We start from the raw sequence: 12665 nt of genomic DNA, 5'->3' as shown, positions 1-12665 counted from the left end.
AAAGAGAAAAACATGGAGGCGAGCACCAGGCACAGAGGGCACCAAAGAGAAAAACATGGAGGCTGAGCACCAGGCACAGAGGGCACCAAAGAGAAAAACATGGAGGCGAGTACCAGGCACAGAGGGCACAGAAGAGAAAAACATGGAGGCGAGCAACAAGCACGGAGGGCACCAAAGAGAAAAACATGGAGGCTGAGCACCAGGCACAGAGGGCACCAAAGAGAAAAACATGGAGGCGAGCAACAGGCACGGAGGGCACCAAAGAGAAAAACATGGATGCGAGCAACAGGCACAGAGGGCACCAAAGAGAAAAACATGGAGGCGAGTACCAGGCACAGAGGGCACCAAAGAGAAAAACATGGAGGCCAACAACAAGCACCGAGGGCACCAAAGAGAAAAACATGGAGGTGAGCACCAGGCACAGAGGGCACTGAAGAGAAAAACATGGAGGCGAGCAACAAGCACGGAGGGCACCAAAGAGAAAAACATGGAGGCGAGCACCAGGCAAAAAGGGCACCAAAGAGAAAAACATGGAGGCGAGCACCAGGCACAGAGGGCACCAAAGAGAAAAACATGGAGGCGAGCAACAGGCACAGAGGGCACCAAAGAGAAAAACTTGGAGGCGAGCACCAGGCACAGAGGGCACCAAAGAGAAAAACATGGAGGCGAGCACCAGGCACAGAGGGCACCAGCGGAGAAGTCATAGGAGGCGAGCACCAGGCACAGTGCATACAATGGAGGAAGACACAGGAAGATGAGTTCCAGGTACAGAGAGACACCCCAGGGGAAGACACAGTCTTCTTCTGAGCTTCCACAGGTCCAGAAAGCTATCTGAAGTGGGAGTCTAGAGGTGTCAAAGCTATGCCTGGCACTAGATTGTGCGTGGGGGTCACTCCATAACCAAAGGGGTAAATGTTCCTAGGCCCATCCCGACCTACTTTTTCAGTAGTTCACGTGTGCCTTTCTGCAAACAGACCCAAATGCCATGTGTCATGGCATTTTGAAGACGGCAAAGGTCTTCAGCCACACTAAACGTGGGCGTTAGGCGCCTGGGTGTGTGTAGGAGTGTCATTGAGAAATCATCAGGGTCCTTGAGCTACCAGACTGGGGATATACAAGTATTTTCTTGGCATTCTGTCCACTCCTTCCATGTGTGTTCCAAGTGTTACATGTGCTCAATAGACCTGTCAAGCAGGATATGACAGTGCACTGACATAGAAAGCCCACAGCCCCACTCTAAACATTCTGTGGAGTTCAGAGGAGTCATTTCCACCCTTTCAGGTCAGAGTACTGTTTGGTCCTAGGAGGTATTTCACACCTCATTCACATCTTAATCAGGCCAATAGAGGTTGGGTAAAAATGGAGAATTACTTCAAATGAACCATCCGGAACTTCAGACAAGGAAAAGCTGCCTTTTTAAAAGCTACTTTTCCTTAATATTTATTAAAAATCCAACTTCACCATTGCATTCAGTTGTTAATTACTATTAAAAATAGTTGTTCAATTATTTTTCTAGGTGGTTTTGTTCCTGAGATACAGTATTCGCATTTTAATCTCTACTGTGGTTTTCTACATGGGACAGCTAGGTCTGCCTCAGTGAAAATAGCTTTTGGGCCTCTTCACTGCAAGAGCATGGTCACATAAAATTTCTAAATGCCCCAATTTTAAATACCACTCTCCCCACCCTTGGGTTGCACAGCCTACATGGGAGGACTTACTAATATTTAAAAGGGAGATTTTTACCTCTCAAAAGGGTTATTTTACCAGGGTGCACTGTAGGTTGTACACTGCAGGGGTCAGGCTACAGTGGTAGGCTTGAAGCCATGATGTCTTTTGTCACATTAGTGGGTTACACAATAAGTGCTGCAGTCACTACTGACAGTGAACTTTTCATGCCATTGGTCTATTTCCGCACCATATATTTTGTACTTATAGAAAAGTTAAATATATCAATTATGGATTATCGAATTTCTCGATTTTTTAGGGGTCAGAGCACATGCACTGGGCACTGGACAGCAGTGCCACAGCGTGCAGAGTCTTAAACACAGCTATAGAATGGGGTAAAATCGGAGGGTGATCACGCAGAAAAGGCGAATTTCCTCCAATAACAGCTGATGCCCTCTAAGCCAGGTGCTCCCTTTCTACATCTCAGTAACTGGTGCTCCTTGTAAGCCTCAATTTTGGATAACATCTAACATTTCTATCCATACAGTGTTATCAGGAATACTACCACTTGTACGATTCAGACCTTTATTCTTGCAGATACATCGGTGAATTAAAAAAAAACTTTTCCAAATGTTTTATCACAATCACTTTATCATTATACACATTAGAACCATACGGTGATGCTAGACCGGCATTGACAATTTTCTAACATGAGGAAAGTCAGCCTGACAAATTCAGACTGACAAAACTATGGCTCTCATTACGAACTCGACAGGAAATCCCACCGAGTTCGGTGCTGGCAGTCGGAACATCGACCGCCAGCAAGTTGAAGACCCCGCCGGCCCAACAAACAACATTCCACTGGGCCGGCGGGTGGAAACAGTGTTTCCGCCAGCCGGCCCTGCGGAATGCTGGGCCTGTACATTGCTGATGGCAATCAATGTAGCAGTGCTTTGGGTGCAGCAGCACCCGTCGCGCATAGCACTGCCCGTAAATTGGGCAGTGACATGCGCAATGGGACTGTGCACGGAGGCCCTGTGGCACCCATTCTGCCAGCCTTTCCATGGCGGGGGAAACACAGGTTCCTTATCCGGCGGGCACCATCGTCATCAGGCTGCCTGGTGGCGGTAGCCTGGTGGTCTGGACCGCCATGCCGGTGGCAGTAATTTCCGCCACCGCCAGCATGGCGGTCCGGACCGCCATGTTCATAATGAAGGCCTATATATTACAGAAATGTCAAAATAACAAAATACCTTTTCCAAGTAGAAACGACATGTCATCAAGAGGCAGGTAAGAAGGTGGAAAGGACTGGTGCACAGGGTGGAGGAAATCCTAGATAGGTAGGGGGATTATTAAAAGTAACATTTAAGAAAGAGTAAAGTTGGATGGTAGAAGACATATGGATGGATATTAAAGAAAGGGAAGGAGAGGTAAAAGAATAGAAATGGGAAGGTAGCAGGGAGGGGGGATAGGGTGGGGGACATTGAAATGGGTAGAAGGAAGTAGTAAAACTAAAAAAAGAGTAAAGAGTGAGGGTACAAGACGAATAAATACTAAAGGAAAGGTAGGGGAAGTGAAAAGGGAATGGCGGCAGGGGGAGAGGGTATAGGATGGGGAAACGTACTAGAGGCAGGAGTAAGTAATAAAAGGAACAGTTTAAAAAGGAGTAAAGCGGGAGATTAGTAGACAAAGGGTATTAAAGAAAGGGAAGGTGAGATAAAAGGCCTGAAGGGGGTACAATGGGAAAGATAACACAGGGACTGTGTGTAGGGTGGCAAAGACAAGAAAGTCAAAAAAAGGAGTAAAGATGGAGGGTACATGACCTATGGGAGTTATGGGAAGGAGAGGTGAGAGGGGCGAAGGAGAGGGGGCTTAAAAAAAAGGGGGAGGTTAAGGGGATGAAACCCCCTCTAAACAATAAAACATGAAAAAATGAATATTTCTTCAAAATGGATTTCACCGGCTTGGTTTTGACAAACTGGAGAGAACCATTAATACAAAATGAGAAAGATTTATCAGGAGTACTTTTCTGAAGTATGTATTTGTCAGAAACATATACAACCACACTGATTAATGATATACATGTGTGACTTTAGCCATGACAACAGCACTGATGTCTATTGTGACATATCCACGCACCGGGCGGGGTGCTCAGGACTATAATTAAGGTTTTATTTTACCGCTAAGTTACTTATGCATTTTTTGCATGTTTCTCTAACATTACTAGGCTATTACATAAGTTGCGAGCTCCAAACATAGAAGTATTTTTGGAGCCTGTGCAAGCAATGATGGTGTGAAGACTGGGCCTGTGGCATTCCAGTGCCAACACCTGCTGACCTACTTCTGGGCTCACACTGAGTGCTTAGGAACTCTAAGTAGGTAAGTGGCAGGGAGGCCCAGGAATGTGAAACAGAATTCCTCCCCAGTAATAACCAGTTGGTTGAGAATCCAGCACTAAAAAAAGAAATAATTCTCTTAAACGATGACATTTAAGGTGCCACCATTTTTGAGCCCTGGGCAGAACATATTTTGGTGCCTCCTTTATGGAACAACTTTGCAATTGCTACCTATTTTCAGCTAATTCATAAATGACAAAAATATTGAATTATATGTTCAACTCTCAGAAAAAAATGCATTCAAAGCAGCTGGAAGCTCACGCTGCTTAACAATCACCAGCAAAACTTCCAACAGGGAGCTCCAACTAGTATTGATAAAGACACAATAAGAATAGTGTGGTGTCCTACCTATGCTTGTTATGGAATCTGTCTGGATTCCATGAAGAAATGTTTGTGCGTGCGTGGTGACATCGATCGAGAAGGAGTGAGAGGTGTCCGTTGAGAGCGTCAGTGGTTGTACTCAATAAACCTGTTCCTCCGACCAGTGGACTGCTGCTTTGTGGTACTTTAATTACCTCCGCTACTACAGATAGCTTGTTGGATGTTTAGTGGACTAGTGCATACTTCTAAAACGGGACATATCAATCAATCAATCAGGATTTATAAAGCGCATATGGACACACCACTTGAAATTGAAGCCTTGATTACCAGGTATCACACAATTGCAAATAAATCCCTCTTTACAGCTGCATTCTTGCAGCAACATTGACAATAAAAGCACTGCTCCAAGGATTTTATCATCCCATGTTGTGGAGTCTAATATTTTCCCCTTAGTCCCCTTCCCCTGCCTTGTGCCTAATCTCCTCTTACCATGTCTGCACTTCTTTAGCTAAACAGTGACCTCCAGCTCTGCTGAGTAAGAGGAATGGAAGTCGGCAGGACATGTGAGAAGAGAAGAGGGGGAAGCAGAACAGTAGTGCGTGAAACGTGAAGTCGTGGGAGGAAGAAGATAGAGGTAAAGATGAGATCAAGAGATGGATACTATAGGGAGAGACGTGAGGTAAAGAGAGAAACTTGAGGTAGCCATAGAACAAGATACAGAGAGGGGGAAAGCTCAGGCAGTAGGTAAAGAAATAGGGGTTGAGAGATAACCAATAGCCTGATTTAGACGTTGGAGGTACAGGTCCAATTGTTGAGTTTTCAACTGAAAACCTGTCCGCCACCATACGGTCCAACTGCCGGATTTAGATGTTGGCGGCCCCATAGGCTAGTACCCGCATTCGTCCACCAAGAAACACCACCCATGTCGACAGCGCCATAGGGAAACGTGGCTGACGTTGGGACTCCAGCCACCTTTCCCACTGTGCAGATTTGGATATGTCATACTGCCAAGCAAAAAGGGCCGGTCCGACCTCCATACTGTAGTGGGTGGATTGGGGGGAAAATGAGTTAAAACTTGCCTTTTCTCCCAAATCCACTTCCGTTTTTGACTGGACACGACGGGACAAGACCTGCCATCACTGCTGCTAATCACCCACGGAGAAAACATGACCCCCTCATCAACGGCTCAAAGGGTACATTGGGTGGGCACTGCACATGAGGTGGGGACTACTGCAGGCATATACATGTCACAGTAATTTTTTTAAATCGCTGTGACATGCATATGTTGGGTACACGATTGGGTCAGACATGGATGAGGACACACTGCCACAACCCCACATTGCACATATACACAACTGCCATTGTGTTCTCATCATTTATTGCCAAATGAATAGTGGCACAACAATGACGATACAATCCCACTTGTTAACTGTGTCAGTGTGTGTGTATTGCAAGGGGAACTGTACTGGCAAGGTTGTGCTACCTGTTGTGTATGCGAGTCAGTATTTGTATGTGTGTGTGTGCGATTGAACTGGCTGGTTGAGGTGGAGGGAACTGGAGTGGGTAATGTGGTTGTGTCTGTATCTGTGTCACTTGCATGTGGGATCGATGTTGTGTATGTTGTGTTGGTGTATGCAACATTCAGGTGAGTGTTTTGACGGATGTTGTTGTGGTGTGTGTAGTTGTGCCTCGTGTGAGTGTGTTTGTGTAGCTGAGTGTGTAGTTGTGTTGGTTGTTGTGGTTGTGGCGTGTGTGGGTGCAGTGTCAATAGTGTTTTTGTGTTGTGTCATGGATGTATAGCAATCTGTGTGTTTGGTATGTACAGGCTGTGTGGTGTTCGAATGGCAATGGATGATGGTGTGTATATGGTGTGTTGTGCCATGTGTTGTGCAAGTGGACACATATGGATAAGGCAGAGTGGGTTTGTGTGAGACTTACCTGTATTTCCTAGCCAGTGCCATTGTCCGTTGTCCATTGGGTCCAGCGAGGGTCTCCCTCCATCAGAGTTCCTCCGGTATGACACATCTAAATATGGTCTGCGGGAGCCCGTCTGTCTGATGGTTAGGAGGGGTACTCTGTTGTGGCGGTGTTCGGTTCAGCCGCAATACTTCTAAACACAGCGGGTGGAACACTGTTGACTTGATGGTGTTTTAGGGTCCGCCACGACTTGACGGTAACAAGAGCTAAATCAGGCCCATAATCTTTAGAGTGAGCTAGACATTGTAGACAGGGAGATAGGGAGAACAAAATGTAGAGAGGAGTAGGGCAGGGTACACCAAGGAGGGAGGCTCAAATAGACATATGAGGCAGGCAGGGGCCTAGCTGCACATTGGGGTGTTACACCCCCTAATACATGTATTTTCTGCAGGAGTCCTAGAGGGAGGAGACACAGGCAGCCAGAGCTAGGGCTAGATAGACATAGGGTGACTGGGGAGGTAGAGAGAGGTGAGGTACAGCAAAGTAGAGAAGTCAAAAGAGATGTGAAGTGGAGAAAGATGATACAGAAAGAGAGGGAAGAAGTTGAGAGAGAAACAAGGGAGGCAGAAGAAGGTAAGGTGAAGAGACCCCACTAATCCTTATAGGAAATCCGACCTGCACTAATCAAGTTAGTAGGGTTTTTTTTCTTCTAGGATTTTGTATGATGCTCAAATGTTATTCCTTACTCAATTTTGCTGGGTGGATTCTTATGTTTTTATACTCTGGGGTTGTTTTAAAATGTAAGATATTGTGTATATCATGTATATTGTGTGGCCTAGCTATGTTAGGATGACACAAGAAATACACTTGAACTATAGTAAAAGTGGACAGGGTGTGCCCCAGAGGGTGGTATCAGGGACCTGCTGACCTGGGCTGGAATCAGAGCCATCGCCCCCCCGGTCTCTTGCAGAACATCTGCCTCAGTGATAAACTCTCAGGTCCACTTCATGTTCAAAGGCTGGTGCAAGAGGGGGCAAAAGCAACGAGTACACTTCACAATAAGGAAACTAAACACCCTGTAAGGGGTAGGATTGTTTTCATTCTAGATTTCTTTCCTTCTTTCTTTGGTTCCATCTTTATTTCCATTTCTTTCTCTGTCTTTCCTTCATTTTTCATCTTTGTTCCACCTTTCTTTCCTTCATCATGTTTCTCGCTTTCTTTTCTTTGTACTTTCTTCTGTCTTAACTTTTCCTTTCTTTTTAATGGTTTCTCTTTTGTTTATATTTTTCATCTTTCTATCCTTTTTTCTGGCTTTCTATCCTATTCTTCATTTCAACTTTCTTGTAAAAGTTCCTTATTTACTTCTATCCATCTATTTTCTGCATATGTCTGTCCTGCTCTTCACACCTTTCTTTTACATACATGCTCTTCATTTGCAATGAACATGTTTTTCTTTCCAACGATATTGATTTCTCCTGCATTCTCTCTCTCTCTGACCGCACCCGGCTTCCACCCCTCAGGCCTCTCATGCCATCAGGTTATTTATGGACTTCTGCCCAATGCCTGGCCAATGGCAAAGTGGCCATAAAGCACAATTAAGTTTTTTTAAATTTAATTGACTAATCTGACTTTCCAATCAGTTTAACAGGAGGCCCTTGGAATTGAGGAGTCCTGGGCAAATGACCACTTTGCCCATGCCACACAAGGGTTTTACTCTGTACTGGAGTGTCCTGGCACTAAAGCCAAACGAAATCTGACATTTAATACTATTAGAGAGGAAAACAGTTAAAGAGCAAGTTGTTTTAACCCTTTATGGAAAATAGCATGGGTTTAGTAGACCTGAGGATTAGAGGGTGGGCTTTCCAAGCCTTGGTTATGAGGACAGAAAGATGACGTTTTCCCAATCTCGCTTTTATGAATTTAGGAATGGATAAGAAAATGAAGGTTAGCAGAGCAAGAATGGAGGTCAGATCCTGGTGAACAGATTGCCCTTTAAAAAAAAAAAAGTTCCAGAAATAGAGACTGTAAGATATGAATAACAGCTGGGTGGAGGCCCGAGTAGGTTTACCAGACTGATGCTCCCTTTGATGAAAGTGTGACTACAAGGGACATCAACTCCACCCCAGAACAGGGGTTAGCGACCCTGAAAATTTAGGATAGCTCAACAATTTGAATAATTTTCAGGTAAGCCCTAAGTGTATGTTTCACCAATAGGAAAGGATAGGCTCCTCCGCACACTATAATGTATAGGGATCCCAGGCCCTGAAGAATGCTTCTGACCAGTTGTGGCTTAGCATGAGGGCAGAAACATGTTGGCCTTAACGATTAGAGGGACAGCGTGAGTCATTGTACTCCAAAACTGTCCATCTCCTGTTTTTTTAATTTTACCACCAGACACCACTATTAAATGTGTGATAGACACTGGTGGTCTGGTAGGTAATTTTATTGAATAACTGGATCCCCGTATTATCCAGAACAATCACACCTAGGGCTCCCTCTGGGCACACCAGTCCATGAGGTTGAGTCCGCCCAGGCGGCACTGTCCTACCTGGGTGGGGGTAGGTGGTCAATTGATGAAGCATGACACTAATGTGCGTGAGACCACCTACTCCGTAAGGGGAAAACCCAAAATAGGTTCCGCACTTAAAGTTTTTCACAAACCACCACTTAGGCCCCCATGTGTTTTGTGTTTTTGGTTTAAGACTTCAAGATAGACCACTTAGTGATTGTTAGTTAGTCCAAAGATGGACTGTGATAAAATGCCTTATTTACAAACAACATTTCATAGCACATAGAGTATTATGACAGTAGCACTACTCCTGTGGTATGAAATATTATTAAAAACCTACATGCGGAGACCTCCGCCTCTCCTATCTTTTCTAACTAGAGATCTCAACCAACGGAGATATACACACATGTAGGCACACGTTTGTGGGTATATGGGAGGGGGTAGAAAAATACCATCTTACAAGTGGGATGGGGTTAGGGAGGCGTAAGGAGGGGTAAGGTACTACAAACACCCATCCACCAAAGAGTAAGATCACTGCTATTCACAATCTACACTTCTAAAGTGCAGCCCAAAAGGTGACAAAATAGTAGTAAATATACTCCAGCCCAGTCTTGGAGTAAGTCTAGCACTATACCTGGCCACTCACAGGTACTGCAACTCACTCTCTTGGAAATAAGGAGGACAGGAACTGAGTGTAACACATAGCAAGTAATATTAAAAATACTATGTTTTACACAGTTCTTCAGAGTTAACTCATCAATCTGGAGAAAGAATTAGAAGACCAGCAGGCCATTTCTTCAGACCAAGAGAAGCGATACAACTTTAACTTTGTAAAGACCAGCTATTGACGTATAGGCTGACCTACACTGACCAAGACTCAGAGGTGCATCTGGATTTATTGAAGTCTTCACGTCACCATTTAGGTGGGCCAAAAAATAATGTTCTACAATAGTCCAGAGGGGCAGAAGCGTTGGCTTGTAGCACCGGTTTGTGTACTTCGAAGATAGTTGGAGGGCTTCCTTCAAATTCGTTTGCAAGAAGAGGCAGATTGCCCTGGCATGACCTTGCTTTTATTGGCATTCAATGACAGGAAATTCTCCTCTCGATTACATGCAGAGTTTGTGGGTGTAGGTGATATGCCAAGTTGGGTTGGCCACCAGGCATATCAACAAAGTGAAGGGGGGTTCCCCAACATGAAGACCTCAGTTATATCTAAGTTGATGCTTAGAGAACTATTCCCCATCCAATGAGCAACAACCAGCAGACACCATTCATGCAAATAATCAACTGGGTATTAAGATGCTGCGTTCCCATAAGCTAAGCATGAAAATAATATTATTAGGGTAGCCTAACTAGGTCACCGTTCGCAAACACCTTAAGACTTGACAATCAGCTTAGCTTGTCTCACTATTCCAGCTTATCTCTTCAGTGACAGAGCTTCTGTCACTGCTCTGTCTTTTCCCTCCAGTGACAAAACAGTTTAGTAGGGTAGCAGTGGACTTTATTAAGTATTTTTCATGTATTCATTCAGTAATAAACATGGTTCTTCTATGAAGCTAGATTTAGAAGCCTCAGCCAAGGCAATGCCTTTTGCCTTGAGTAAAATATTTCAAGTTGTCCCATTAAAAAAATCACATTTTTAAGCCTCAGGGTTAAAAACACAAACCCAGGTTTAAAGTTATTGAGGGAATGACAAGATTGTAGGGACACATAATGCATGTTGCCCCTGAAAGATTCAGGCATCAATGCTGTTGCAAGTGTGTGACTGCATCAATCACTCCAGTGTCCGAAGAGAACGACAAAGGATAAACATCAAGAAACATACTGAGCTATAAAGAAAAAAAGAATTTTTGAAATTTGAAATAAAATAAGAATAGTTCCTTTACACTCATAAAGTCAAACAAGTAGGGTTCAGGAGACAGGAATGAAAGTGTCTTCTTCATGAATATTATAAACATGAGGCCAGATTTACAAGGCCCTAGCGCCACCGGACCGTTACGCGTTCTGCAGCACACATAGAAAGAGCAAAAGGCCATGAATGATTGTTTAGGTGCAGGAAAGTGTCCCTTCCTGCACATAAACAATCATTCAAAAATGACAATTTGGGACATCGATGTGTGGTGCATCGTTCAGCACACATAAAAGTGTCAAATCGGCATTGTAGATTGTTTATGTGCAGGAAGGGGGACCTTCCTGCACATAAACAATCACACCCCTCAATGCAGACATTCTTGTACTATGGTGCAAGGGTGCCTGCACTGGCAGCTAAATTTAGCACCGGGGCACGGGGAAACACAGGGGTGCGCCATATTTTTTTAAATACGGCGCTTCCCTGTGTTTCAAAAGAGGCGCAGCTTTGCAAATTTTGTCGCAGCACCGCGCTCCATCACTTTTTTGTAAATCTGGGCCATAGTCCTGTTTCTTCTGATGTGTAAATCACACCTCAACAAATCTTTCAGGGGAAAGGTCTTGGGACTACCCTAAATAGGTGAAACTTGCCACGCAAAGACAACGAAAGTGCGTAGGGCAGCTTACACCTGTTTCCATACAGTGTCCTAACTGTATGTATATATGTACAGCATATTTACTAATATCTGTGTGACTACAATCAATTACTCCTTATCACCTAATTCATTAATGTAGCTCTCTGATTATTCAGTAAAACAACCCATCTATGTGTCTGCCCTGCCATGTAACTTTGTAAGTATTACACCTGATAAGTGTGTGTCCTGCAGTTCAAAGGTTTGAATCCTTGCAGGGCTGATACATGCTTTCATTTATTCGTTTAAGTTACTCAAGGTGTCCTGGTGCTGTACTGCGGAGTTTGGCATCAAAAACCTGATCAGGAATAGCATAGTCTAAAAAGCCAGTTCCTTCCTGATCATTAAGAGGTTATTAAAGGACCTGATGCCCAGGGCATTCCAGGCCTCCTCCGCTTGGAAAAGCAGGTTGGGCCACCTAGTCCTGTCCTCGTAACCTTGGGAACCACCAATAGAGATGCGGAGGCAGATCCTAGATGACGCAAGGCAGTACCTAGAAAACACTGCACAATAAAGGGGTCAGTGTGTGATCTTGACCAAAACCCAACATGTAGAAAATGGTTCTCACAAATGTTTTTTGTTGAACCACTGTGGATATTTTTTTCTGTTAGAATGGCTTTCACCAACTTGAGGGAACCATTCTGCTGAAAACCATTCTTGAAGAAACTTTTGTTTAAGGAGATCCCTTGTAGTACCCCTCTTCCATTTTACTCATTTTTTCAACTCCTTACTTCCTTTCCTACTTCATTCTACTTTCCTCTTCCTCCCTATTTACTCCTTTTTTACGCACTCCTCACTTCCCTTACTGCTTTACTCCCTTTTTTTAAAAAAGAAAAGCCCTCTTACTCTTATCCCCCCTGTACTAACTTTTAAAAAATCCTTTCCTTCCCCTTCTCTTTTACAAACCACTTACTTTCACCGCAGCTGTACTCATTTTTATCAAACTCATTACTTCACCTTCAGCTTTTCTTCAATTTTTCAGGGACACAGTCTGGCTTCAAGTGGTTAAAAAGGAACAAATCTATACACCTTCTCTATAATTCCAATGCTTCTCAACCCTTCCAAAAAATGGTGAGACACACTGTGTGGAAAGCTTTGCTCAGCCGTGTAAGTGCAATGCTGTGGTGACCACCTGGTCCAATATCATCTGAAGGTAATTCGGACGGGCGACCAGAGCTACGTGTGTCCAGTGAAAGGGTCAGAACCCTGCCTGGAAGGGATTGAGGGCAGCAGTGACCCCCATGATTCCTCAAGCAGTGCTTCTGGTAGTGTTGCTCGGTATGGGAGAATAGATGTGGGTCGATAACACGATAACCG

At 44.3% G+C, this 12665-nt stretch overlaps 1 protein-coding gene across 1 annotated transcript; it reads left to right on the top strand.

Moving 5' to 3' along the window:
• The first annotated feature begins 229 nt into the window (after positions 1–229).
• Positions 230–706, top strand: LOC138283270 (octapeptide-repeat protein T2-like). The gene has a single exon (XM_069221291.1). It carries the CDS (start codon positions 230–232, stop codon positions 704–706), a length of 477 nt encoding a protein of 158 aa, XP_069077392.1.
• Positions 707–12665: the final 11959 nt, after the last annotated feature.

This window comes from Pleurodeles waltl, chromosome 3_1, assembly GCF_031143425.1.
Source record: "Pleurodeles waltl isolate 20211129_DDA chromosome 3_1, aPleWal1.hap1.20221129, whole genome shotgun sequence".
In the NCBI taxonomy this organism is placed as follows: Eukaryota; Metazoa; Chordata; class Amphibia; order Caudata; family Salamandridae; genus Pleurodeles; species Pleurodeles waltl.
This window is presented reverse-complemented; position numbering and strand designations above follow the sequence as displayed.